At 39.8% G+C, this 24,838-nt stretch overlaps 1 protein-coding gene and 1 long non-coding RNA gene across 3 annotated transcripts; one reads left to right on the forward strand and one right to left on the reverse strand.

Moving 5' to 3' along the window:
* Positions 1-1,140: 1,140 nt before the first annotated feature.
* LOC136449081 (phosphatidylcholine:ceramide cholinephosphotransferase 1-like) lies at positions 1,141-24,518 on the forward strand. 2 transcript variants are annotated; one of them, XM_066448894.1, is made up of 5 exons: positions 1,141-1,275; positions 13,969-14,693; positions 17,835-17,952; positions 18,305-18,458; positions 21,653-24,518. In XM_066448894.1, exons 2-5 carry the CDS (start codon positions 14,035-14,037, stop codon positions 21,997-21,999), a joined length of 1,278 nt encoding a protein of 425 aa, XP_066304991.1. In that variant the 5' UTR covers positions 1,141-1,275; positions 13,969-14,034; the 3' UTR covers positions 22,000-24,518. The 2 variants fall into 2 exon arrangements, with proteins under 2 accessions (XP_066304991.1, XP_066304992.1); XM_066448895.1 differs by lacking the exon at positions 1,141-1,275 and adding an exon at positions 11,337-11,459.
* LOC136449083 (uncharacterized) lies at positions 9,460-11,021 on the reverse strand. The gene is made up of 2 exons (XR_010757974.1): positions 10,802-11,021; positions 9,460-10,146 (listed from the first exon to the last, which is right to left on the reverse strand). It is a non-coding gene; the product is annotated as an uncharacterized lncRNA (long non-coding RNA).
* Positions 24,519-24,838: the final 320 nt, after the last annotated feature.

Raw genomic sequence — 24,838 nt, forward strand, 5'->3', positions numbered from 1 at the left:
CTGACAGACCAGGACAGACTGAACCTTTACTGACTGACTTATGTCGGGCGCCATATATCCTCTGTCAGGATATATGCCTAGCGGCCTAGCGGGAGGTGGTTTGTCAAAGAAATTGGCAGCTAGGAAAAGGTAACGTTAACATTTCCCAACAACTGCTTGGAGATTATTCATTAATGCATTGCACTGAAGAGTGATGCTCCTAGCGAAATATTTAAGTAGTGCAGTAAGTTACAAGTAATGTTTCGTTTACTTTAATGCATTTCAGTTTCTACGAGGATATTATAACCTACTTGGTTTCTATCACCATTTTGTCATTGGTCATTTGGTAGTGAAGTGATGAGCCCGTATCATTAATTGTAACGTTAAAGTTATTAACGTTAACGTTACATTTTGATAAAAATATTGAAATGAATGGAGGAAAAAAAGAAGAAAAAATGCACTAGCTGAATAAACCAAGGAGGTTTAGAATACAAAATTAAGTCTTTTCATAGACCCAAGTAGTCACTTTCCTTTAATCCGCTGGTGCTTCAGAGTCATTTGGATCTTACCTGAGTAGCTACTGTAAAGTTAAAAAATCTATCACGAATGCATAGCGAAGTGCTTATTTTTGCATGGTTGTGAATATTGAACAGTAGATATGCCGAACTATTTCTTATACAAACATTGAAAGTTTCTAGGATTTTGACCTTGGGTGACAATATTGCGAACGGTAAATGATGCGCATTTCAGCCAAAAGGATCCCGAAAGGTTAACATGAATTCATTCATTCATCTAGTATTTTGTAATTTGTTGAATAATGATAATGGCAGGAACAAAACATTAACAATCAATATGTAATTTGCACTGCATATTTCGACAATTGGGGTACTAAACTAGCCTCTAGGCTCTAGCTGGAAAAATAGTAGAAATTGGCAAAAATAATGGAATAAAGTGGATAGTATGCTAAGGTCGGCCGATCGGCCAATAGGCGAACCATGGATGCGGCCGACTCCCTTAGCATAATATCCAATCTGTTTTATCATTTATGCCAATTTCTACTCTTTTTCAAATTGACCCGCGGAGCCTGTTAGACGAGGCGACGATGATTCAGATTTATTCTGTGAATTCCCACGCTGAGAAATGATCCTCTCATCCGGGTCACGTGCCCAGCCGGCAGTGACGTCATCCGCCCGCTTGAGAGCTGCTGCGGCTGCTGCTACTCGAGGGCCCGTCGCGGGGGGAAAGACAAGTTCCGACGCTGTTTGTCTCATATCTGCTGGTATTTAGACACAAAAGGTAAGATAATAGTCTTTTTGATACTGTGTAGAAGTTTGGAGTTCATTGTGCAAAGGAATTCCCGCTAACGTCAGCGATTTTTGACGGTAAATACGGGAGGTGGCTTCGCATGTGTGATCGTTTGCCTCTTCGCCGATAATGATGAGGGGACTTGAAACGTCAAACGGGAAATTTTACCCAGTGTTTCCTGTTTAACCAGTGATGGTAATTCCTACACAGTGAATCTGTTAGACATTACGATCTAACAAAGGTGTATGGGAAGGAATACTACGTTCCCAGAAGTAACGGAAGTTACACAGGCGTTGTGTATGAAATGACTGTTGTTGTTGTAATCGACGTCCCTTGACACAAAAGGCCTTTACATGATAATTTGCATGCCGCAAATAAACTCCAAAGAAAAGGTTTTCAAAAACTCTACATTCCCCTGCCCTAAACATGTCCGATTGTAAGTCCACGAGGTCTACTATGTTGCAGTTTTCATCTGCTACGCTATTTCAAATATGGCCAAATACTTGAACGATGAAATAGAATACACGACGTGGTATTGTGTGACATTTATCTGGCCCAACATTTACTAACACTTCGTTACTAAATACTATTCAGCATTATATTTTCTCATTAAATGGACCCTTTGTGAAGATAATTCCAAGAAAATAGTGCATTTGGTTGCGTTGATTTAGCCATATGTTGTTTTGTAATCTAACATCCTCTTCTGATTGTTCTGTGGGTTTCAACTTACGGTTTCGTTTCTACTAGTCTTTTCGTCCCATAGACCAAACCTCCATACATAGACCGTTCGTCCTCTAGCCTTTCCTTTGTAATTGTGGACGTTTAATCGCCCTGTAGGTCGGGTCTGAGTACTAGAATTCGTCCTCTGGGCCGGTCTATGCAACTGAGGCATTATTATTATCATAATAACGTTGCTAACAATATGTTTATTCTTGTACAGCTCTAGATACATGTAATCCCCAAATAAAATCTGTTCGACCATTTTCCAGTTAAGTCATACTTTGCATTTTGCTTGATGGCAAAAGAAAGCAACATCTGTTGTGGACTTTATTACACACGGTAGGTAGTAAAGACAAAACAACAACAGCAACCAAACTTAGTCGGATTTCTGCCTTCCTGGAATTTGGTATTTATTCATGAGGCCCCCTATATGTAGGCTCCATTAGTAAATGTAAACAAATTATGTAGAGAGAATGCTGGTAGTTCTGCATCTTGTCTAAAAACTGATCAACTGGAAATAATTTGTTAACAATCAGCTTTGATTTGAAGATACTAGCACAGAAAATATAGGTCACTCTCCTGTTGATCTTTTGTTCTCTCTGACACCAATTATAGTATCTGAAAGGTCTTGCTACATATCTAGTGTTTGTTGTGTCCAGGAGCAACAAATGTATTGTACGATGTAGCTCACAGCTTAGAGAACAATGTGGCCCTGCAATGCTGCATATACTTGTTTTCATGCAGGGTAACCATCTTACTCCCAACCAACCAAAGGTTACAGATACAGTCTTACAATGATTTATCTCCAAGCAGATCTACACCGGTGCAATAAACGGTACTCTGGCTAGATTTTTGCACCGGTGTAGATCTGCTTGGAGATAAGTTAAGATCCACACATTGTGCTTGGGAAAGATGAACCTAGAGACCATGTCTAACAAAATATTAGACAACAACAGCTGAGACAAAAGAGCCACATCTTCTACTGTTTGGTGGCTTTCCATGACATAACAGCTGGGAAAATGCTTTTCCTGTGAGGTAGGCCTGATTTGGCATCTGATTTGGCATAAACAGTTGGGTCATGAGATGTGATAGATTCCAGCTGCCTGTGAGCCTCTGCTTCCAAAGAATACTGTAAATGCATTTAAGTTCACATGGTTTTAATTTCGGGTAGGGAGAAAATTGAGTGTTCACCTTGGAGACAATAGTAGACAATGGGGTAGGACTAGGAGGGCAAAAAGTTTCACAAGTTCGCGGGGAAGAGCTTACTGCAAAAAAAATGTGAACATAAAACCACCACGAACATTTTTGCATTTACGGTAACAGGAATTGAAAATGGTGACAGCTCTATAAGGCTTAAGGTCATTCCCTGATGAGGTGAAGCATGAACAAGTTCATGTTGGTAATACTGCAATTCACTTTATCTTCACGGTAGCAACATTTCACGGTGTAAGGAAAATGGACATTTTCACTGAACTTTAACTTCACATTGGCAGTGATTTACAGAACAGATGTGTGAAGGAATCATTGTAATAACAACATGGATTTCACAGTACAGAGGTGACAGTGAAAACAGTGAACATAAAGTTACAGTGAAAGAAACAAGAATTACAGTAGTGCAATGCAGCTTCACCATGGCCAAATGTTTTTTAGCCAAGCATACCTGGTCACCCCTACTCCTATTGACAAGAGTGTTGGGTTCTTTATCATACAGAGGTTCGTCCAGTGGTTTGATATTCGATTTCCTATAAAGGTATGATCTTACTCAATGATGATAAAGTACATAATCTGTATGTATATAAACACAGAGACAGGGAAATGCAACAGTTCTTTGTGCAAAATTGTAAGCATTAATATCGTGTGTAATCCAACTTGGTTAGCCATCCAGTTTCTGGACCAGAATGTAGGGTCCAAATAATGGCAGTTGTCAACTGTTTGAACTTGTTTCTCACCCAGCTTACATGCACAATAAGGTTCTGCATAGACCTGTAGTCCAGACATCTGTTTGAAGGAAAATTGCAATTTTTATATGTCGAGGTAGACCCAAAGCATAATGATAGACCTAGGTTGAAACCATGTTAGCCCAAAATAATATTCTATATATAACTTATCATGTGTCAATCATAGGTAATTTAATTCTTTTTCTGACTTCTAGATTAATTTCATTTATGATTGTCATCCTGGTTACTGATTTGAGGGAAGATCCTTGCAATGCAAAGCATGATACTTAATAAGAATGTTGCCCTAGAGAGTAAATTTCATGTAAATTATGGATGACGCATGTCTGAATGGTTCATGGAAAGGTGTGGTGACCCGAATCTTTCATCCCTTTAACATGACGGAAATGTAGCCTTTGTCACAGGCTATTTGGCCATTGTTAAGGTATTTTTATTTTCTTTTTCATGATTGCGTGCTGTTTTCTATTTTGCTTTGGTGTTGTAATATCTGTCATTTCAAGATTTACCAGTCATGAAAATGGGACCCATCATGTTCATAACATAGTAGCAATTAAAAAACAGTATGCAGTCAGCAAAAATGACAATATCAAGTGGTGATAGAGGAAGCTGCTATGGAGGTCATATCCCCTTCGCGTGACAAACTAAAATGATGTATGAATATGTAGGTCAGATTTAGTCTTGTCTTGTTTTCAAAGCAGGAAGTTTGATGATGATTCATTTTCCCACCTTCTCCCTGCTGCCCAACCTTATAATTGGTGCCAATATGGTTTCAAAAGGCCACATCAGCAGGGAGAATGTTAATAATCAAATCTGATTTGTGTATTTCACATGACTCAGGAGGAAGACACCATGGATGTGCTGGTATAAACACACCTGTCACATGAGCCAGGAGGAAGTTACCATATATGGGCAGGCATAGACTACTCTCCAATTAGGCCAAGCAGAGGTTGGTTTTTGCCGTGTTTTCATGCGTTTTTGTTGGGCTTTCTTTTTTGTCCCGTTTTGCCATTTTCAGGCTTGGCCTTGCGACATAAAGAAAATGAGACATAAAAGAAAGCGCAACAGAAACGCCTAAAAACACATCAAAAACCAGCGGGAGCTGAACCTCTGGGTGGAGAGTAGGCATAGACTACATGCTGTACTTTGTATTATTGAATGGAGACTTTCTACTCATTATCTTACTCATCTAGCTGGAGGTAGTCTGAGTGGGTCATCTGGAACTGAGCTAAAGACTGTTCATACATGTATGAGCTAGATAAGTCCTGCAGGGTTTGAAAGGATTTTTTCTTCACAGTGAAAGGGTGTGGTCAAAAATGAGAGTATAAGACCCTGTTCATACTAAGCCTAATGTAACTGGTTAAAAGTCTCAGCAAAAATTATGTGAGTTAGCAGTTATGAAAGACAGAACTTCATACTTGTAGATCAATCCATAACCTACTTCAGTCAGCCACAGGCACCTGGTTACAGGTAAGTTGCCCCGAGTATCCCTCTGTTTGGCGTTGCTACGAAACATCAATAGAGTTGCGTTATTTTTGTTTGTTTGATTGATGTGATTTTAATTCGACTTTGCCTATTAGACACATGCTTTCTCAAACCATGTTGAACTTTGCACATGCAACAAATGAATTGTACCTGTAGCATTCAGCCATGTCTTTGGAACCACATTCTCTGACATATTCTTATGAGATGTCAAAAGAAACCTCAAGCATATCTAAATCCTTTTCATAGCACAGTATGTCACAGAATTTCATAAAAGGCGAAGAAGAAGATGGAAACTGCAGAGAAAAAAGTGCAAGAAGAGTTGATTGAAACTTTGCTTGTTGGAATAATATCACATGTACTGTAGGTTGAGAGAAATGGGGCTCTAGAGATTTAAACATTGTAGAAGACTTATAAAATGGGATTTCATAATGCATGTAAGAGAATCAACCAAAAGTGATGGATTATTTTTGTCAGATGCAGAGGCCTCTGCTAAAATTGGAATATTAATAATTTAGCAGGCTTTAGAATCTTCATGATTCATTTCTTAAAGCTCATATTGGTTTGAAATGTGATTTTTGTAAATCTAGTCTGCTGATTAGTCATCCTTAGAAGATAGGAAATACACGTTATAATTGAGTTTGTTAGCTTGGAGCAGCCACACCCACACCCACACCCTAGCATTTCTCCCAGACCTTGGTTCAAAGCACAACCTTCTTATTCTTGAGACAGGCAAAAATTAAAACATCACAGAGACAAGTTGCTAGGCAGTTTTGAATGTGAATTTTCACTGAATAGGTAGGTGCTGTGGTTTTGTATAGCTGTAACGTTATAGCTTCTAGCAGCCCCTCCCCTGGTCAGGGCCCAATATGCCTCAACAGCGAGAGATTTGTGTAACACAGGCTGTAAAACAAATAATTATTGTTGTATGCATTGTTGACAACAAGAGCAAGGTAAACAGGTGTCAGTCCCCTTTCTTTATAAACTGTTAAAGGGAAGAAAGGGTTTTACAGGGTTAGTGCATTTGAATGGTGGCGATTTTGTTTGTCCGTCAACTGCTTGTCCTGTAGTATGCATGTATGTATTGTGTTTGTAAGTTATACATGTACTTATAGGGCTAGGGGCTTGTGTACCTGTCCTGCTTATGTTACTGCTTTAATACTGTAGCTTGACTAAATAGCGTTCTGCCAGCCCCACCAGTGGGAGCTTGGAGCTTGTGTTCAACACAGGCTACTGCTTACTGCCCGGTTGTGGGGGGCATGTGCTTTGCTTATGTCGTATGGCTGTAAATGAAATACATTTGTACATGTAGTCATTATCTACTTCTAGTATTTGACTTTTATTGTGCATGTACATGTCCTACCTGACAAATTGTTAACTTTGTGTTCCCTATAGGACCCACATGTCATCAATGTAGGTAGTACTACTAATGTTTGATTTGTATGGTCAACACTTGTTTGTGTGTGTGTGTGTTAGGGTCAATGTATATTATAAAGAATATTAGAGCTTTGTTAAATTTTTTCTGTCCTTTGTCCCCTTATTGTTAGAAAAGAACTGTGACAAGCTATTTGCGGGACTTAAATGATGATTTTTCCATTTCTAGTGTAATAACTGAACCCAACCAATATGATATCCTTGACCCAAGAGTCAACACAGTAGAATGATTTCTAAAACTGTAGAATGACCTTGGGCACAGTTGGAGTTTTGCTGTGTTTACTTGGACTTTCGCCAATCACGTAGTATGTGTCTTACTTTTGTACTTTGATTTTATGCACGATTTCCGTCCTTTTTATTTTTGCTTCACAAGCGGCTGAAACGCAAGTCACGATTCCCCCCCCCTTTTGCCCCCAGCTGTTGAAACAACTGTCAATTTGGTACAGTACTATGCCCTTTACCTCTCCCACCATTCTCTCTGAATAACACTAAAAGCTTTGTATGCAACTCATACAAGCATGGCCTTTAACAGATGATGGTGGACACCTATCACGTGATTTTTTTATCCAATCAGGTCGCTTAGTCTCTACCAACACACTGTAAGGCGTGCTATGTGTATTGCTCTCGAATTTTCTATCTTGTGAAGAATTGATATTGTTCTAAAAGACCCAAGTTCCACCAAACCGACACAGAGGGATATCTTCGTCGCTGGAAGGAGTTTCTTGTGCCCAGGTACGTCTGAACGTGTCGATTTTCACGTAGAAACATGTGCGACTTTGTACCTGCTTATAGCGAATTTCTCAATTTTAGCAATTTTACGTAGTTTTCAGCGGTCCAGTTTTCATTTTTCCAGCGTGGTCCGTTACAAAATTTTTGTCTCAGCGCAAAGTTAGTGTCTTTAACTTCTCAAAACTCAAATTGAACCACAGCGAACCACCCACAGATAACTCGCTAGAAGCGGTTGAACTCGACAAGGTTCAAGCCGCCTTTGAGAATATCCAAGATGGCGGCGTTGTTTACGAAGCTCTGTGCCATGTTTTGCATGCGTGAATGTTTCGGACTTTCCTTAATCATTGATCGATTCGATGATTACAAGGGATGCTTGGGCTCGACTGTGACGAAATTCAGACTATATAAAGTCTTGTTTGTTTCATAAATATGATTAAATTCGACTGGAAATGCGTGTTTTGTAATGACGCCAGATGGGGGAGGGGGGCATGAACTCGTACGAATACATGTTCACCACGCGTATACACCACACCATTTGTTACTAGTAATAATGTTTTATCTGTGTGCATGTGCTTACATAATGGACACATCTAGACCTTCTGGTGAAACGGTGTTGGTTTCCAGGATAGTTGGCCATTCTTACGGGAAACTTCAAACATATACAAAGAAGAATGGTATAAAGGTTGAGCCTCGTATGTGTATGCCTTGTTGCTGTGATTTATTATGTTATAATATTTGTGTGTATGATCTAAGGATAACAGTATGGCTATTTCTGGAGAGAAAAGAATTGTGTAATGAACGTGGCAAACATGAACACATGCTACATAATTTGATCCCAGTTTGCACATGAAAACATTTCGATTTAGTTACATTTTATTTATTCATCAGCTTTCACTGTTGCTCGTCAATATATGTGTATATTTTTTTTCTTCTTTGCTAGTTTTATGGATGCCAGCAATAAAGTGGCTGGGCCATATCTGCGAGTCAAGGACTGGAGTCAGATGCCACTAAGAACTGTTGACTCTGAGCGAAATTCTACAAGTCTGTGGAGCAGCTTCAACCTTCCATGGACATGTTAACTGTTTTTGTGTAACTGAAGACTTTCAAATTTTTCAATGCAATTTCAGTAGGTGTATACATGATAGTGAACACTGTAACTAGTATAAGTATAAAGGTATGTACCATACGTTTGGTGTTCGGAACTTCCCCTCCAACCCCTGCGTTTTGACTTCAGTAGTTCTTTCTAGGATGTGTTGACTACTGTATTTTGACAAGATAACACAAATATGTTTCCTTCAATTTTAGCCTCACATCATTGCCTTGTCTAAGATTCAACTTTAGGCATGTAAGAAACCACGGTTTTCTTATATAAGTAAGGTATTTATTGCACAAGAAAAATACTATTAGTGTTGAAGCCTTTTGCATAGAATATGTTAACTATTATAGTGTAATTATTATTAAAAATCCATTTCCTGCAACTTCATGCCTCAGTCCGATTGATATGAGACACATGGGAAATCCCCCAAGTTCTTCTTACATATTGATAATAACTTTTACTCTACTAGTACATTGCATTGCACAGTACATTGAAGGTACAGCAGCATTCTTCACAAAGCACAATCTTCATCTTTAATGGGAATGGAAAATACACTCTAAGGTCTATTCATATACTACAATGATGGATCTACATGTACAGTCTGTCACAAACTGAAAGTGACCAAAGCGTACATGTATATTGAAACACAAAGTATTTTTAAATAAGAATAAGTATAATAAGAATAGGTAAGAACCTCTACACAACATCCCACTACATGTATTAGTACATAATTAGATCAAGTTCAGAGAACACACACAGAGATCACACCTTTATCATTTACTCATGATTCATTCAATATCACTGGTCGGAATAAGTATGATACAGGCAACAAAGGACATTCTAGGCTACACCATCATGCTCATATTTTCTAAACAATGACATCATCTGCATAGATACAACTAGATTGAAGAATCATAGCTTCTTATGAAGAGACTGAGTGTTGTGAAACATTACATGAAATGGATCAATTTTCATTTACATGTACTAGCTATTCATTCAATTCATTTACCCTGAGGAATCCAACACTTACAAAATATTCTACAATCATTTGCAAATACAAAAATTTTGTTCACATCAAACTTAATTATCTACAATATTATAAAGCACCAGGTATATCAGGTACGCATATCAAATAAGAACACATACTTCGATGTGCTTACTGATACTTGTATCCAGCAGGGATGAAAATCAACATGTTTTCATTGCTTCAGAAAGCACTAAACTGTCAATGTGTGTTGTTTCAAAGACATTATAATTTATATACATATCCTTGGTTCAACCGTTGGTTGAAAGACTTTGACACATGCATGTGCATATGCATGACATTCATCCTTGTGTAGACAGCATGATGCATCAACAGCTACATTGTATGGTCATAGCACTCATAGGTGCTGTGTAGATGCAGCAAGGGCTGGTAAAATCCCTACAGTGCCGATCCTCTGGAGCATACTATTAGTAAGAAACAAGGAAAATGCGTTCAAATGGACATAACAACAATTCCCAGTGGCAACAAGGTAAGTTATTCAAAATGTCTAAAAGCCTATGAATAATACGTGGTAAATTTACACGCTATGCATATTTTTACAAACCTGAGAAAAACATGCCAGCCAGCAAGGACAAGTAATTTTAATCTTCGTCTGGAATCTGGATAGATATTCCTTTCAAACTAATGCACGATCATACAAATTTATACTCGCTAAGGTCTCTTAACAAACAGAATAAGAAACACAAATTTATTTTTGTGGCTTCCTGGGTTCGTATCAATATAATTTAGACTACAAAAATCGTGTCCGAACTTGCACATGGTCGCGCCGGCCGTTCGCCCCCCTCCCCATTCCCCTCACTGACTACGGAGCAAAACTATCGCACGTTTGTACATTTTAACAATTCATATCAACGAAAATTGAACCACATATCACATCATTGATCGTCTCAAGTTGTTAGAACGTAAAGTGAAGAGTTCCTCGATAGCTAGCTCGGCACGCAATTTGCGTAGTTTTGTAATCTTCCGAACGATACGGCTGCATTACGATTTACATTCTATAAAGTGCCGATTAAACATGCAACTCTAAAATTATTACAACGTGAAAAAGTCAACACAAACCTGGTATATCCTGGGGACACGTAGCTGATCAGAAAACGCGTACAAGACGGTGAAAACAAGGACGTAAACAGCGATCACCGAGCGGCAGCCATTTTGAAAGTGTCACGGGAGCTCTGACGGACGACCGCTCTCCGCGGTGACAAACAGCTCGAATGAGCGCGCCGGGCGTTTGACCGGGGAAACTTCCCGCCATGCATTGCGAGGCTTCCCCCATCATCTGGCCTTTAACTTCTCAAGGTTCACCCCAGGCACCATTTTACCAAAATGACTTGACAGGTGCATCGATATCCAAGCAACAGGCAAAGCAGGGAATCTCTCACCTTTGAACTTTTTTGTATTTTTAGGCAAGCTAGACTACTTTTCCCTGAAGGAGTTTGGTACATGTAGCAGTGTTTTCATATTTTCCCTAAAGAAGTTTGGTAGCAGTGTTTTCATGGACCGCAGCACTCCCCCGGAATGAGTACAGTTCAAAGGTTTCATTCAAATGAGGTTGATGATACTTTGCATAAGGCAGCAGAAGTGTTTTGTCAGCACTGGTTGCACTAATAATGACATCATTCTCCCTGCTTTGGTAAACATGCCCTCTTTTATGTAATGGTGCGTAAAATATCTGACTACGCTACCAGGAAAACTACTTGATGAAGATAAAGATTAGAAAGTAAGTACCTGTAGCTGATCTTGATAGCTGCTAGGCACTGTGGCTGCAAGGTGCCTCTTCCTAGATCCTTAACTGGATTCCAAGTAAGTTTTGAACATACAGTGCTGGTGGCATTAGTCATGCTTGCGCTGTTGATAAGTAAGAACAGCCTGATTTGGCATTTTGGTAGAAAGCAAGGATAGCTTTATCCTTAGGTGGCAGTTTGTTTTTCACTTGTTACACAAACCTGGTTACTGTATATGTTTGCATATTGGTTTTACCAATGACTGTTGTTCAAAATGGGCAACGATGCCACAGTGACAGATATACCAGCTACTGGTATATCTGTTACTGTGGCATCGTTGCCCATTCACAAGTAAACCGCAAATGGAAAAGTCACCCATGAGCTTTTCGTAAAATTTCTCCAAAAGGAGGGAATATGATTTGATTTTAGACAATGTGGTCTAGAAAAGCTGTCGTGCGTGTCAAATCTGTGTGGCCTAGTTCTACAAAAGATGTCGCCTGCATCATATGTGTGTGTCTTAGTTCTGAATGTAGGTTTTGAATGCTTGTTTGCACAGTTGCCTCTTAAGAGTTGAAGGCAGAACAAAAGATGCATTCTGTCTGGCATAGAAGTACCCTCAGAATAGTCCTACTTCCAGAAGTACCCATGCTTGCTTGAAGTTCCTTCATATTGTACCCATGTACTTAAAAAGTCAGGAATGTAGGATCCTTAAGTTGCTGGTCTGCGTGCTGCTAAGGAAAGGAAAATGTTGCTGGGGTAGTCTGGAAATGCCAGTAAGTGCTATAGATAATCAACAAGAACTTTCATATTGACTGTAGCCTCTACCAGGCCCCGCGGATGGCTGGAAAAATAGTAGAAATTGGCCAAATAGAGTGAATAGTATGCTAAGGTAAGGGAGTCAGCTACCGAGAGAGGGTGCAATATGCCATCCCCGGGTAGTTCAAACTTTGTGTCATACAGAACTTGTGCTGTCAAGATATCAATGGTTATTCCCATACCGAAAGGGAAATCATTGTAGCAAGGATATGTCTTCAATGTCATTGGCAAGCAGGATAAGTAAAAATAGAATGAATTGATTAAGAATTGATGAAATGAAGAAGAAAATTCAGCTTTTCTGTCTTAAAACGTTATGTGGAAGTTTTTGTTTACTTCAGCATGGGCTGCCAACTGTTAAACCTGTCCAGTGTCCAGAGTTGATTGGGCTTCAGCAGCATACATGCAATTGTTCTGTGAAACTGGTGGACCTCTATGAGTAGAGTATGGGTCTGATTCACCCTAAATGAAATATATATTACTATCAGTTTATTTGCCTGTAACACTGTTCACAAGCTAAGCAACTAACAGACAAACATATGCTGGTGAAAACATAGCTCCCCCGAGGACTTAGTACTTATGGTAGTTATGTACAAAAGGCCTTGTAGACTACTTGTTTTGTTTTCTGTCTTCTTGCTACAGGGTAGAGCCTACAGGTATGAATTACGAGTGTTTTGTATCAAGCTTATCTGTATGTTTCCTTTTGTTGTCTTCTACCATTCTGAGAATGTTTTGCTTTAGTCCTGTGGAAAGAGGAAGATTTTGTTTATAGAATTGAGTATCCATTGAATGTGCGCAGACATTAACACTTACTGAAACACAAGAAAGTAGACAACACACCGTTGAAGTAAACTGGTTACTCACAACAAGATTGGGCCTAAAAATACACTTAAAACTGATTTTTTTCCTGACCCTTGAAAATTCTCCTGGTGATATTTTTAGTAGCTTTTGGCAGATGTAATTATAACATGTGCCCAAAGATATTCCATATTTTCAGTGTTCAAGAAAGTGGCATTACTGTCATATCAAAATCCACCATCTTTCTTGGAAACCATTGATTGTATAACTATATGCACCACACCATACAAGAGGTCGTGGGTCAGTGGTATCGTTTACCTGTGTGTTCTAAAAGATATACATGTATATGTCTACCTTGCATAAACTAGGTATTACTTTAGGCAACATCAACACCGCTAGGGCTGTATTTATTGTCTGTGTTCCTCCTTTGAAATATTGATGTTTTTAGGTCGACGTATTTAGCATTCTGTATGCAGCCAGCTATACTTTCATAATAGACCATGCATGATAGATTAGCAATAGCAGATTCTTTTTTTGTCCCAACCACAAAAACTTGATGACATAAGTATTAGATGACGCACCACACAGACTGCATGTCTTAAGAAGTTGGGAATGTTTATGCCGCATATATTATAACATTAACTTTTGGCCAGCATCTATTACAGGGAGCTTTTAGCCAGTTCAAATGGTTGATTCTGGACTCATTATTGTCAACAGATGCAGCTTACTGCTGAATGTGATTTCATTTTCCTACCATGTCATTCTTGTATGATCTATTGTGCTAAAGCCTAAAGTCATATTTACCTTGTATGTGTATGTATCTGTTATCAGGTATCTTGCATCATCCCCAGCTTGCAGTTTTTTACTGACCCTTGTACTATTGTATCTCCACAGTTATCCCATGACGTGGCCATTGTAAACAGGGGAGGTGAAAGGTTTCCACACGTCCCAGTCATCGCGATGCAAACCTCGTTGGACGTCGAGGCAGGGGGGTCGCCCATCATGTTGTCGGCAGACGTCACAGAGTGGAGCACGGACGACGTCCGCCGGTGGATGGTGGAGAAGGGCTTCCAAGAGTACACGGAATTGTTATGCGACAGACATCGGCTGAACGGGGTAGCCCTGCTGTCGCTGACGGAAGAAGACTTGAGAGAGCCCCCGATTTCTATGCATGTGCTGGGCGACTTGAAGCGCCTGGTGGATGCTATAACGCAGCTTCGCCATGACACCTTCACGTTCCGCCCGAACATCCCAGATGGCCGCTCTAGCAGCGGAGATTCTAGCCCAACGCGATCGGACAGCCCGCGAGACATCTCGAAAACTCTGGAAACCCTGTCAGTCAAAATCAACATGACTGACGCGGCGGAGAAGCCACACTTTCCGTCAGAGAAGTGGAAGACCTTTGTGGCGTTAGTCTACTTTTGTGGTATGATGATGCTGAACCCAATTTTTATAAATATAATTCATGAACGTGTTCCGGACAAGTCTGTGGAACCGCCGCTTCCAGATGTGTTCTTTGATTACTTCGACAGAGTTGTCTGGGCGTTCTCTGTGTGCGAAATTGCGGGAATGATAAACTCAGCACTTTTGCTAATAGTCTGGTTTCTTCACAAACACAAGTAAGTGATTTTATTTGTTTTCCCACAATTTTGCTTGTGAATATACTGTAAATGTTGAATTGTTTGCGGTGGTTTGATATTCACAGTTTTCAAGATGACCTCTTCAACGCAAACTTCAAAGCACCGCAAAAAGGCTTGTTCTGTCTTCTGCCCGCCTACCCCATTGTTTCAGCCACAAACTTTAAACCACCGCAAACACTCCATCTTCTCCATTCTGCGAAATTAAATCCTTGCGAACTTAGAGGCAGGTTGTTTGCACATGACGTCAGAGCTGCCATTCTGGTTGGTTGAAACTTGAACCTGGAAGAGTTAGGCCTATAGTTATAATGTATATTTAAATTTTGCATGTGTGTAAAATTAAGATGATGGGACTGATAAATATTCAAATTTCCAAGGTTTAGCCATCCAGCAATATTTATGTGGCATCATCAGTTGGAACTAACAAGTGAAGTCCCAACAAAATAAAGACATTGTGCCTTTTCCTTACTTGTTGGAGATCGTAACAATTACAACTTTGCTCAGCTGTGTTCTTTGCACTTTTGACCTTTTGACTTTGGTTTTTGGTTCTGATTATTTGTCAAGGCAAACTAGAATAAATCTTGCTCACATTTTATGTTGTTACATTGTGCTTACATCTGTTTGCCCATCTAGCTATTATCCATCTAACTATAGGAGTGTCAAAAGTTGTCTTTCTCTGTATCCTACGTTCCTAGTACTTCTTAAGGGTTTTTGCTCAAGGTGTGGAAATCTCTATCTCCCACAGCATCGTTTCTACATGTAGCATTTCAGCAATCAGTGTAGTATTTGCTTTTTGGTTAATGTTCAACTAGTTGCACAATGGTCTTAGTTGGCTACTGAATTCAGAAAGGTTTGCATGATCACAGCTACCAGTATTTCACAAGTGTTACCCTCCCATGACATGGTAAACTGGAACGTCTGAGTAACATGTTACAAGTGTCAGAAAAAAAGAGATTATTCTGGCCTTGGATCTGAAAACTGTCTGAAAGATATCTTAAACATTGTGAAGGTTGATTGATCACTGATGGTTAATCATCTCGTATTGCAATAGGGATGATAGTTTGCTTTCTGAAACAAGTTTTAACTGTAATTTCCAACACAAAAATTGGACTTAACCAAATTTTCGTCTGTACAACACCAGTCTTTGTCAAGGAATGAGCAAAAGTTTGATTTGTTTGATATTGTATGGTGTCATTGGTGTGTTTGCAGTAATGTAACTTTTAACATACCAAAATGTGTGATAACCTACTCTTCCATGTCAAGAAATGTTCCTCACTTGTATTTCTGTCAACATGCAAAATTTTTTACTCTACATATAATTTAGAATTCCAGATGATGAATTAGTTATTTTCTAGAGTCTCTGAATCATTGTCCATTAACCATCACCATCTTGGATCTATGCACTCCACCAGCATGGCAGAAGTGATGTATTTGTAAGTTGTGATCAGGTATTTAGGGATGTTCCTGTATCTCAATTGGTAGCAGCCTCACAGTTGAGCTCCTGATTGCCAATAACTGGGAAACCCAGGTTCAAACCCTGGGTCAGAACATCTCAGTTGAGGCTGCAACCATCTTTAAGCTGGCGTCACAATTCATGCGAGCATCGGCCGATTTTGTAGATCGCCGGGAGCTCGCCGAATTTTTAATTCGCCCGAGCGTCGACCGTATTTTTCGCTGAAAACCTGCCCCGTCACAAATTGAACGGAGCTCGGGCGACGTCCGTCGAACACTAATAATCATAAATCCCACATGAGACAGTACCATCTCTTGGACATGGACGAGGTCAGAATCAAATGGCCTGGTAACAATCTCAAATTTGGACCAACTTTACTTTCTGAGTTGTGGCAAATCTGTAGGACACAAGTGAAGTAGGTGGGCACACTGAAAATAATAACATAAACAGGAATTTTGTTAAAGACCAATCAAAATACAAGCGCAGGAGCCACAAAGTCAACAGATCAGTCGTTTAACCCCGATCCAAACATTTTCACCAAATAGAAATCGACCGAAGCTCGGGCGAACGCCGTCCGAGCTTCGACCGACCGTTGATAAGCCTATCGACGCCCTGCCGACGCCTGGGCGTGCCTCGGCAGACAAACATAGATCTATAATGACTCAGTGGACTTTCAACTAGTCATTTTGTGGAGAAATGAGAAAGGAAGTGAAGTCAAACCTCAAAAGTCAAGCCCCAGTTCATTAATATACAAATTGAAACATCCAAACCAATACCAAAAAAGAAACAATAAGCATTGTCTTCGGTGTCCACATTTTATTTATAATAATTTTTTCAATGAAAATTTAACTTTGCATTGAATTGTCTTTCATTAGAAAGGTTTGGCAGCATTCTCTGTCAAGTTGATATTAGTATTAGTTAATATTACAGTATCATTTATCATCTTATGTTATAAACCAAACTGTCGTTTCCTTTTATCTATAAACAAGAAGGAGTTCGGCCGAGGCCCGTCCAAGCTCCCATCAACACCTGCACAACGCTCGCCCGAAGCACGCCTTACTTTTCATGAGTCGGCCGGAACACTGACGACGGTCGTCCGATTATTGTACAAGGCCCGTGCGAGGCTCGCACGAGGCCGAAGAGTTCGGGCGACCTCCGACCGACCAAAAATCGGGTCTAAAATCCTCAGATGCCCGCCCGAATATTGGCTGAGCGCTGGGCGTTGCTCGGGCGAGCTACGGGCAAACTGTTGACGAGCTGTGCGAGTTCAAAAATCGTCGCTGAGGCCTCGCTGAATTTAAGCGCAGCTTCCAGTGACACGCGAACGTCGGCCGAGCTCCGAAAATTTGCCCGAAGCCCGTAGAATCGACAGGACGTCGGTCGTACTTCGCCCGAAAATCGCCATTTGGAGCTCGCCGACAAGTCGGCTGAGCTAAATTCTTGATTTGTGACGGGGGCTTTAGGAAGATGGGGTTCCCGTGTTCAAAGAGGTTCCTCGAGCACGCTAAAGGGGAAAGGCTAGCAACTTCTCCCTGTAAAAATATACCCTGCTACTGAAAGATCAAGGAGAGTTACTGCCTAATGTGCCACTGGGCACTACAAGGGTCTGAAGGAACGAGTGAACGACATCATCTTGCTAACGTATGTGTATCTTTCCTTGTCTCCTGCAGATGGATAGTCCTCAGGAGGTACTGTCTGATCGTGGGGACTCTCTACCTGCTGAGGTGTATCACCATGTATGTCACCACCCTGCCTGTACCAGGCATGCACTTCCGCTGTTCTCCTAAGGTAAGAAGAACAAGTGGGCGCTTTCAGTAGGGGTCGCTTGAAGTTTGAAAATATTCTGGCAATTGCAAAAAGTCTATGAAAACTATTGTAATATGAGTTTAAATTAAAGACACCATAATATACAAAAATGCATGTTCTTTTTTTAACGAACACAGGAAACTCCTGTACAAGTGTTTTTCCACTTGCAACATTTGCTGTACATGTTGTAGAGGAGGATTTTTCATAGAGCAGCATTTAATGTTTAGTTTTTGCATATTTATGATAACTGTCACCTCACAAAATAATACATTTTGATGATATATATATCAATGATAACTAATATTGTATCTCCCACTCTGTTCTCTCCACCCAGATCCATGGTAATTTATCAGCAATGTTTGATCGTGCGATGACAATGATGTTTGGCCTGGGTCTGTCCATCACGGGTTCCCACCACCTGTGTGGGGACTACCTGTTCAGCGGCCACACAGTCATCCTCACCATCACCTACCTCTTCATAAGGGAGTGTAAGTACTGTAATTCACTTAAGGCCACACCAATTTATTTTCTTGGTTAACGGAATGAAAACAAGAGCTTTTAAAAAAAGCTGGCGTTTCGGCTACGTTTATAAGTGTGAATTGTCTTTTCCCTTTACTTGAAGTAAAATCTGCCAGAGGAAGTCACTCAAGGGCTGTTCAGTCTATAAGAAAAATTGTCATTTTGGGAAATGAGTACTGTTTTAATAGAGAAAGGCAGATTGGGGAAAGCAATTTTGAAGTTACGTCACTTAACTTAAGTGCTTTTGAAAAAGCTGGTCTTGGCCTACAACTTGTACTTATTTGTAAAATGTATAATAGGCTCATTATAAAAGCTATCAATGTAATTATGTACATGGCACGCAATAAAACATAAAATTTGAAAAAGCACCATTGAATCATCAGCACTATGGTAATTAAGTGAAATAGAAGTTCATAACAGCTAAGGTTCTATCTAAAATGACTACCAAATGTCAAACAAATCAACAGCTACCTCATCCGTATTATTCTGGTTTCCGCATTTACAACATTTCTTCCTTATTTTCCTGGGTAATTTTGCTAAAATTCATGAAAATTCCCATAGTTTTGTGCCGAGGGGCGCCACTTTCCACGTCCGTGTTGTCTGAATGAAGTCGATACTGAACAATGGAGCATTTGCTACTGTAACAAAGAATCGCTGTTTTGCAAACAACATCAAGAGCCTCTGTTTACATCGGGGATAGTAGTTTAGTGGCGAGTGTTTTGCAAGAATCATCTTACCGCGCATAGGAGCCGCTGCACGGTATTTTCCATTACAATGAACAGAAAAATTCGAATGCCGGGTTTGGAATCTATATATATATTCCACGAACACATTATCTTCGCCAAATAATCAAGGCTTATCATGGAGAGTGATTAATATTTACGTGCTTATCACCCCCTGCAAATTTGATCATGCACCATACCATTTGGAAGTTATGATGGGGCGAATGAGTCCAGTCTAGATATGGTTAAAAATCATTCGGTGGTACAGGACTAGTATATGTGTAGAGTGTGCTGATATATGTTATAACTGGTCATGAAAATATATGAGTATGTTGATATTATATGGGCCACAAAGGTTCGATATTGCAGTGTTGTAAGTTGAAAGTGATGATGAAATAGTACAGTCAATATATATGAATAGAATAAAGCTGGCTGGTTGTTGACGTGTTTTTAGGTGTTTTAGGTGTTTTTGTCAGGCTTTCTATTTTGTCCCTATTTCGTTATGTCGCCAACCGTGTTGAACAAAAATGCTTAAAATGAACGCGTTAAACCAGCAGGACCCACACCTCTGCTTGGAGAATAGTTTATTTATTTGACCTACATGTACGTTTATGCATGGCCATTTGTTTACATGACCTGACACTGTCCCATGTCCCATTGAAATGCAGTAGGTTAACAAACTTTCCTTACTAATTATGCAAATTAGCTCCTGATTTGCATAATTAGTCATTGATAATGTAAAGCACAATCTGAGCTCTCTACATACCAAACATCACGACGATCTGTCGACCCCTTCTCAAGTTATTCATGTCCGAATGTCAAAACAAAAACACCCACTGCAGTTCTTAACAAGCCGCTAGGGAGCCAAAATTTACAGAACTTACTTTCTGTGGCATGAACTATCTACCACACAAAAATTATGACCATAGCACTTTCAGAAAATATGCCCTTAAATTTTGAAGCTTAGCTGCAGTACCTTAGGTACCCGCTAGAAGGCCCATTATCGAACTTGACCTTCATTTCTGTAAACCCTACCCATCCACTAAATATCATACGGACCCATCAACAGCTTCTCGAGTTATGCTGGCGACATACAAATACACATCCACACAAAGCCCGCTGCAGTACCAATGGAAAATACCAGGGCAACCATTTTTGAACTTGACCCCCGTTTCCACAACATCTACACACCTGCAAAAAATCATGAAGATCTATCAACGTTTCCGTCACTTTTTTTGCCTACATACAAACACAAAAAAATGTAAAGTCTGCTGCAGTACTGTTGAATAACGCAAGGTGAACCATTTTCAAACTTGACTTTCCTTTGCACAACCACTACACACCTACCAAAAATCATAAAGATTCATTGAAGCTTTCTTGAGTTATGCTCCTGACATACATTCAGACCCACCCAACATATTTTTCAACCGAAAACATAATCTTCTCCGAGTACAAGTACTCGGCGAAGATAAAAATAACAAATATAAAATATTTCTTTATTTATTAATGAAAAAAAAATGATATTCATAAATATGATATTGATAGATTAATATAATATCAATATATATTTTTGATATTCAATATCTAAAAAGAAAAAAAAATCCATGCACGGACACGAACCCGGATCTTCTGGGTCCGAGGTGCTTCGCGTTGCCAGATCGGCCAAGCTGCGGTACGTACCAAGTCATCCCGGACGTAATGCTATAACCTCACTATATGGTATCATTTATGCCGATTTTTGGTCGTTTTCTTGACGAAATCATTTTTTTTCTTCTGCAATCTTGTGGAATAGATGTAATATGGTCATTTTTCAGGATATCAAAGTCCGAAACCACAATGCAATGATATTTCCGAACAGTTGTAGCAGTTACATGCGGTCGCCGTCCTGTGTCACATGCAAATCTAGCCTGCCTGCCTTTTCGTGCTCTCTTGCCATATAAGGCAACAGCTATACAAGGATTTAGGAACGTATTGCCATATAAGGTCTTATTGTGTGCGACACAGTGTTGAACCAAGCTTCCCTGGTTCCTGCCTGCAAGGTAAAAGCCAGGACAATGCGACAATCTCAGGGGAATGTTTTTACTTTGGTGCACACAGTATCAGGGAGTGAACAGGGTCAGGTGCAAGTTTTCACCCCAGCCTTCTGTTTTTATGATTTTTTTTATATCTATATGGGTTGCACATTACAGAGCCTCTATGTGGGTCCCGTATATGTTCGGGTTGGGTGTATTGTTTAGCTTAACTCATCACACCACAGCTAAACGTACCGAATGCAGAAGTAACTATGCCACAGCAGTCAGAGAAAGTCAAGGGCCAATAATCTGGTTAGGAAATCAAATTAATGAAATAGATTGCGTTAAAAAAAAATTGGGTTAAAGCATATGTTCTGAGCCTTAGAAGCTATTTAGATTAATCCTGTTTTTCCTCTCCCATCACCTCAGATTCTCCGCGCGGCTGGTTCATTCTCCACTGGTGCACGTGGCTCGTCTCCTGTATTGGCATCTTCTGTATCCTCCTGGCGCACGACCACTACACGATAGACGTGGTCGTGGCTTACTTCATCACCACGCGATTGTTCTGGATCTACCACACGCTGGCGAACCACGAGGCGCTGAAGAAACCCAGCCCGGCGCACCACCTGTCCCGGACGTGGTGGTTCCCCATGTTCAGGGTGGCCGAGGGCAACGTTGGGGGGGTCCTGCCCCGCGAGTACGCCTGGCCCCTGCCCTGGCCGAAGCGTTTCCATGACACAAGGTTTCATTACATGGGGGTGTGCAAACAAGTGTGACATGTCAGTAACACATCTGTACCTGATGATATCTGTATGTCAATCTGTGAGGAACTGTGATAGTGTAGAATAGTCATCTTACTGGTGAAGACAAAGGTCTCCTCAATTTTACATTGAGTGCAACATGTTTGCCTATCTGTCTTCATAATATTTCTATATTTCTTAGTGTTAAGTACTAGCAGTGCAATGCCATAAGTTGCAGCTCTTGTATTTGTACTAACAGCATAAGTCTGCAAGTTAATTCTGGTCATTCTCGATTTTGAAAGATACAGTGTATTGGAAATTCAGAAAACCTTGTAAAGTTCCCAGTGAAATATGTTTACAGGCTTGCCTAAAGCAAAGATACCATGATATACATTTTGTACGTGAAGTGGGAATCATGCTCTTAGGTTGACTTGTAAAATTTACTGTACAGTTAGTAAGAAGTTTCTTTTATAAATATAATACATGTAATTAGATTTTCCAAATCCCTAGTATATTTTCAAACTCATTGTTAGGAGATACTTTTCTTTCGGGTGCATTGATGAGGTAATTTTAGGGAAGTTCAGTTGGAACAGACAAATAAATGCACTGGAATGTAGTGCAGGGAGCACTGCAAAATGTAGGTATTTGTGATGACAACTGTTCATTGACTTGTATGTCTTGTATTCTTACTTGATTGCCTCTTTGGGAATATCTAGTCCAGGAAATGTACTACTACAGGCCAAGGAGTGCTGTCTCTTTTTAACATGCAAGTCAGTTTTGGTTTCTCTTTGTTTGTAGAAGTCAGATATGAAGTGCTTCAGTAATGATTCTAACCAAAGCTAATAATCAGGCAAGAGATTTCAATGGTAGCAACAGCAAATTAAGTTGCTTCTTCTTGCAGACATACTGGCTATAGGGAAAATGCCATCATGACCATCAAATGTGCCCCCCCACCTCGTTAAAAGAAAAGAAACAACAAAAATAGTTTTCAAATGTTCCTTTTTTCACCTCAGTAAGAATCAAAATTGTCATTGTTTTAAACTTTTGAGACGTGATAGCGTTAGATATATCATCTTGTATGTTCTGAACATTCAGTTGCTGAAGATGTTACAAAAGGACATTTGTGGTCTCAAAGTGAAACTGTAATAGTAGTTGACACTTATCACAGTACTGAACACTAGAGTATTTTGTTACTGGTCCCCAGACTGCACCTTTGTGGGTGATGATGTTAAAACTCTCCATGATATTTTCCCTGTAGCTGTGCAAGACTGCTGCTGGTATATATGGGTGGGATAATCAGTTGATAAGCTAACCACATGCCTAGCTGCATGATATGTGCCATGTGTGATTGCCAGGGCTTTGTCTTACTAACATAGTGCAATGTACATGATTGTGGAAAGCAGAAAAAATACAGGAAGCAAAATTGTAGGGTTTATTTTTGCTCTGTGACATTGTTCCATTTCACAAGATAACCTGAAAATGCTACACAGTGATGCTACTGCAAGACAGTATTATTACAGATAACGTGATGTGTGTTGTCACCGTCCCACAGCAATCTTAGTGACGAACAAATCTTGTGGGACACTTGTAAAGAGTGTACAGAAGTATGATGATGATGCAAGAAAACTTTGTATAAACCCTCTTCTGCAGCAGAATGTGTGCATCATTTACACAACAGAAAAAACTGTTGCAAAGATAGAGATTTCTACCTATCTTACATTGAATTGTAACTGTGGCATTGTGTTGGCATGATGGTTAGGGTGTTTGGCCCGGAACCCAGAGGTCCCGGGTTCAAATCCTCTGATATGCCACCAATGCTGTGCCCTTGGGAAAAGCACTTAAACATGACTTTCCTCACTCCACCCAGGTGTAAAAATGGGTACCTGACTTCGGTTCACCGTTGGGGATGTAAAAGGCGGTGGAAGGAGAGGGTTGGGCTCCGCCCTCCAATACCGTGCCCTAGACACAAACTCATGATGTGTCTCATTTCTCAAAAGTTTGAAGGATGAAATTACAGAACAGACAATGGCCTGTCATATCTACTTGCATTGATATTTTACATCATTGTCTAAGTGTCTTCCATAGTAATGTAATATTTTGTTCTTACTAAACAATTCTTGCAATATGAAAATCAGTGAATTGTTATTAGCATATCTGTTGTATTGGTGTATGTTAGCAGGAAGAATGGTATTGCTCTCACAATCGGTAAATGCCTACTTTATATGTGGAATTTGTAACAGCACTAAATGCCATTGTTAACACATTTAAGTGGGTCCAATGTTTTAAGTATTATACAAACTATTATGTTTAAGTACATAGTTTTATTAATGAGGAGACAAATTAATTGGTGCAGAAAGAACACAATGCTAACAAGCACATAGAGGTAAACATCTTAATAAAAGTAAAAAAAACATTAGAATTTGTTTTCTTGATTGGATAACAATGTATTGTCCATGTTTCATTTGCTCATTTGCTATCAATTTATGTTTGGAAACAAATCCATCAGCTGATCCTATCCAGGCGGCAAAGACAGAAAAATACACCTGAATATGACCTTCTGACTTGTCAAAGTGCATGGGAAGTTTCTGATTACCGTAGGTCACACATGAATTTGTGCACACATAAATTTGTTCGTAAACCACGGCTGTCTCCAGATTGACATTTTTTTCTGCCGACGTCCCACTCATTGTTTCGGAGTACCCAGGTATTAAAATACACAATCCAAAGGTTACTCCAGCAACTGGATAGATTTTGTATATGGTCACTGAAATTTGATTTCTGGTAAAAGATAAATAAACACCTTTTCTTTACTTGCTATAAAACACTACTTGGACTGAACAGAGATGCAATTTGTGTGGGTCAATATTTTTACTTC

The sequence above is a fragment of the Branchiostoma lanceolatum genome, chromosome 14 (assembly GCF_035083965.1).
Source record: "Branchiostoma lanceolatum isolate klBraLanc5 chromosome 14, klBraLanc5.hap2, whole genome shotgun sequence".
Taxonomy (NCBI): Eukaryota; Metazoa; Chordata; class Leptocardii; order Amphioxiformes; family Branchiostomatidae; genus Branchiostoma; species Branchiostoma lanceolatum.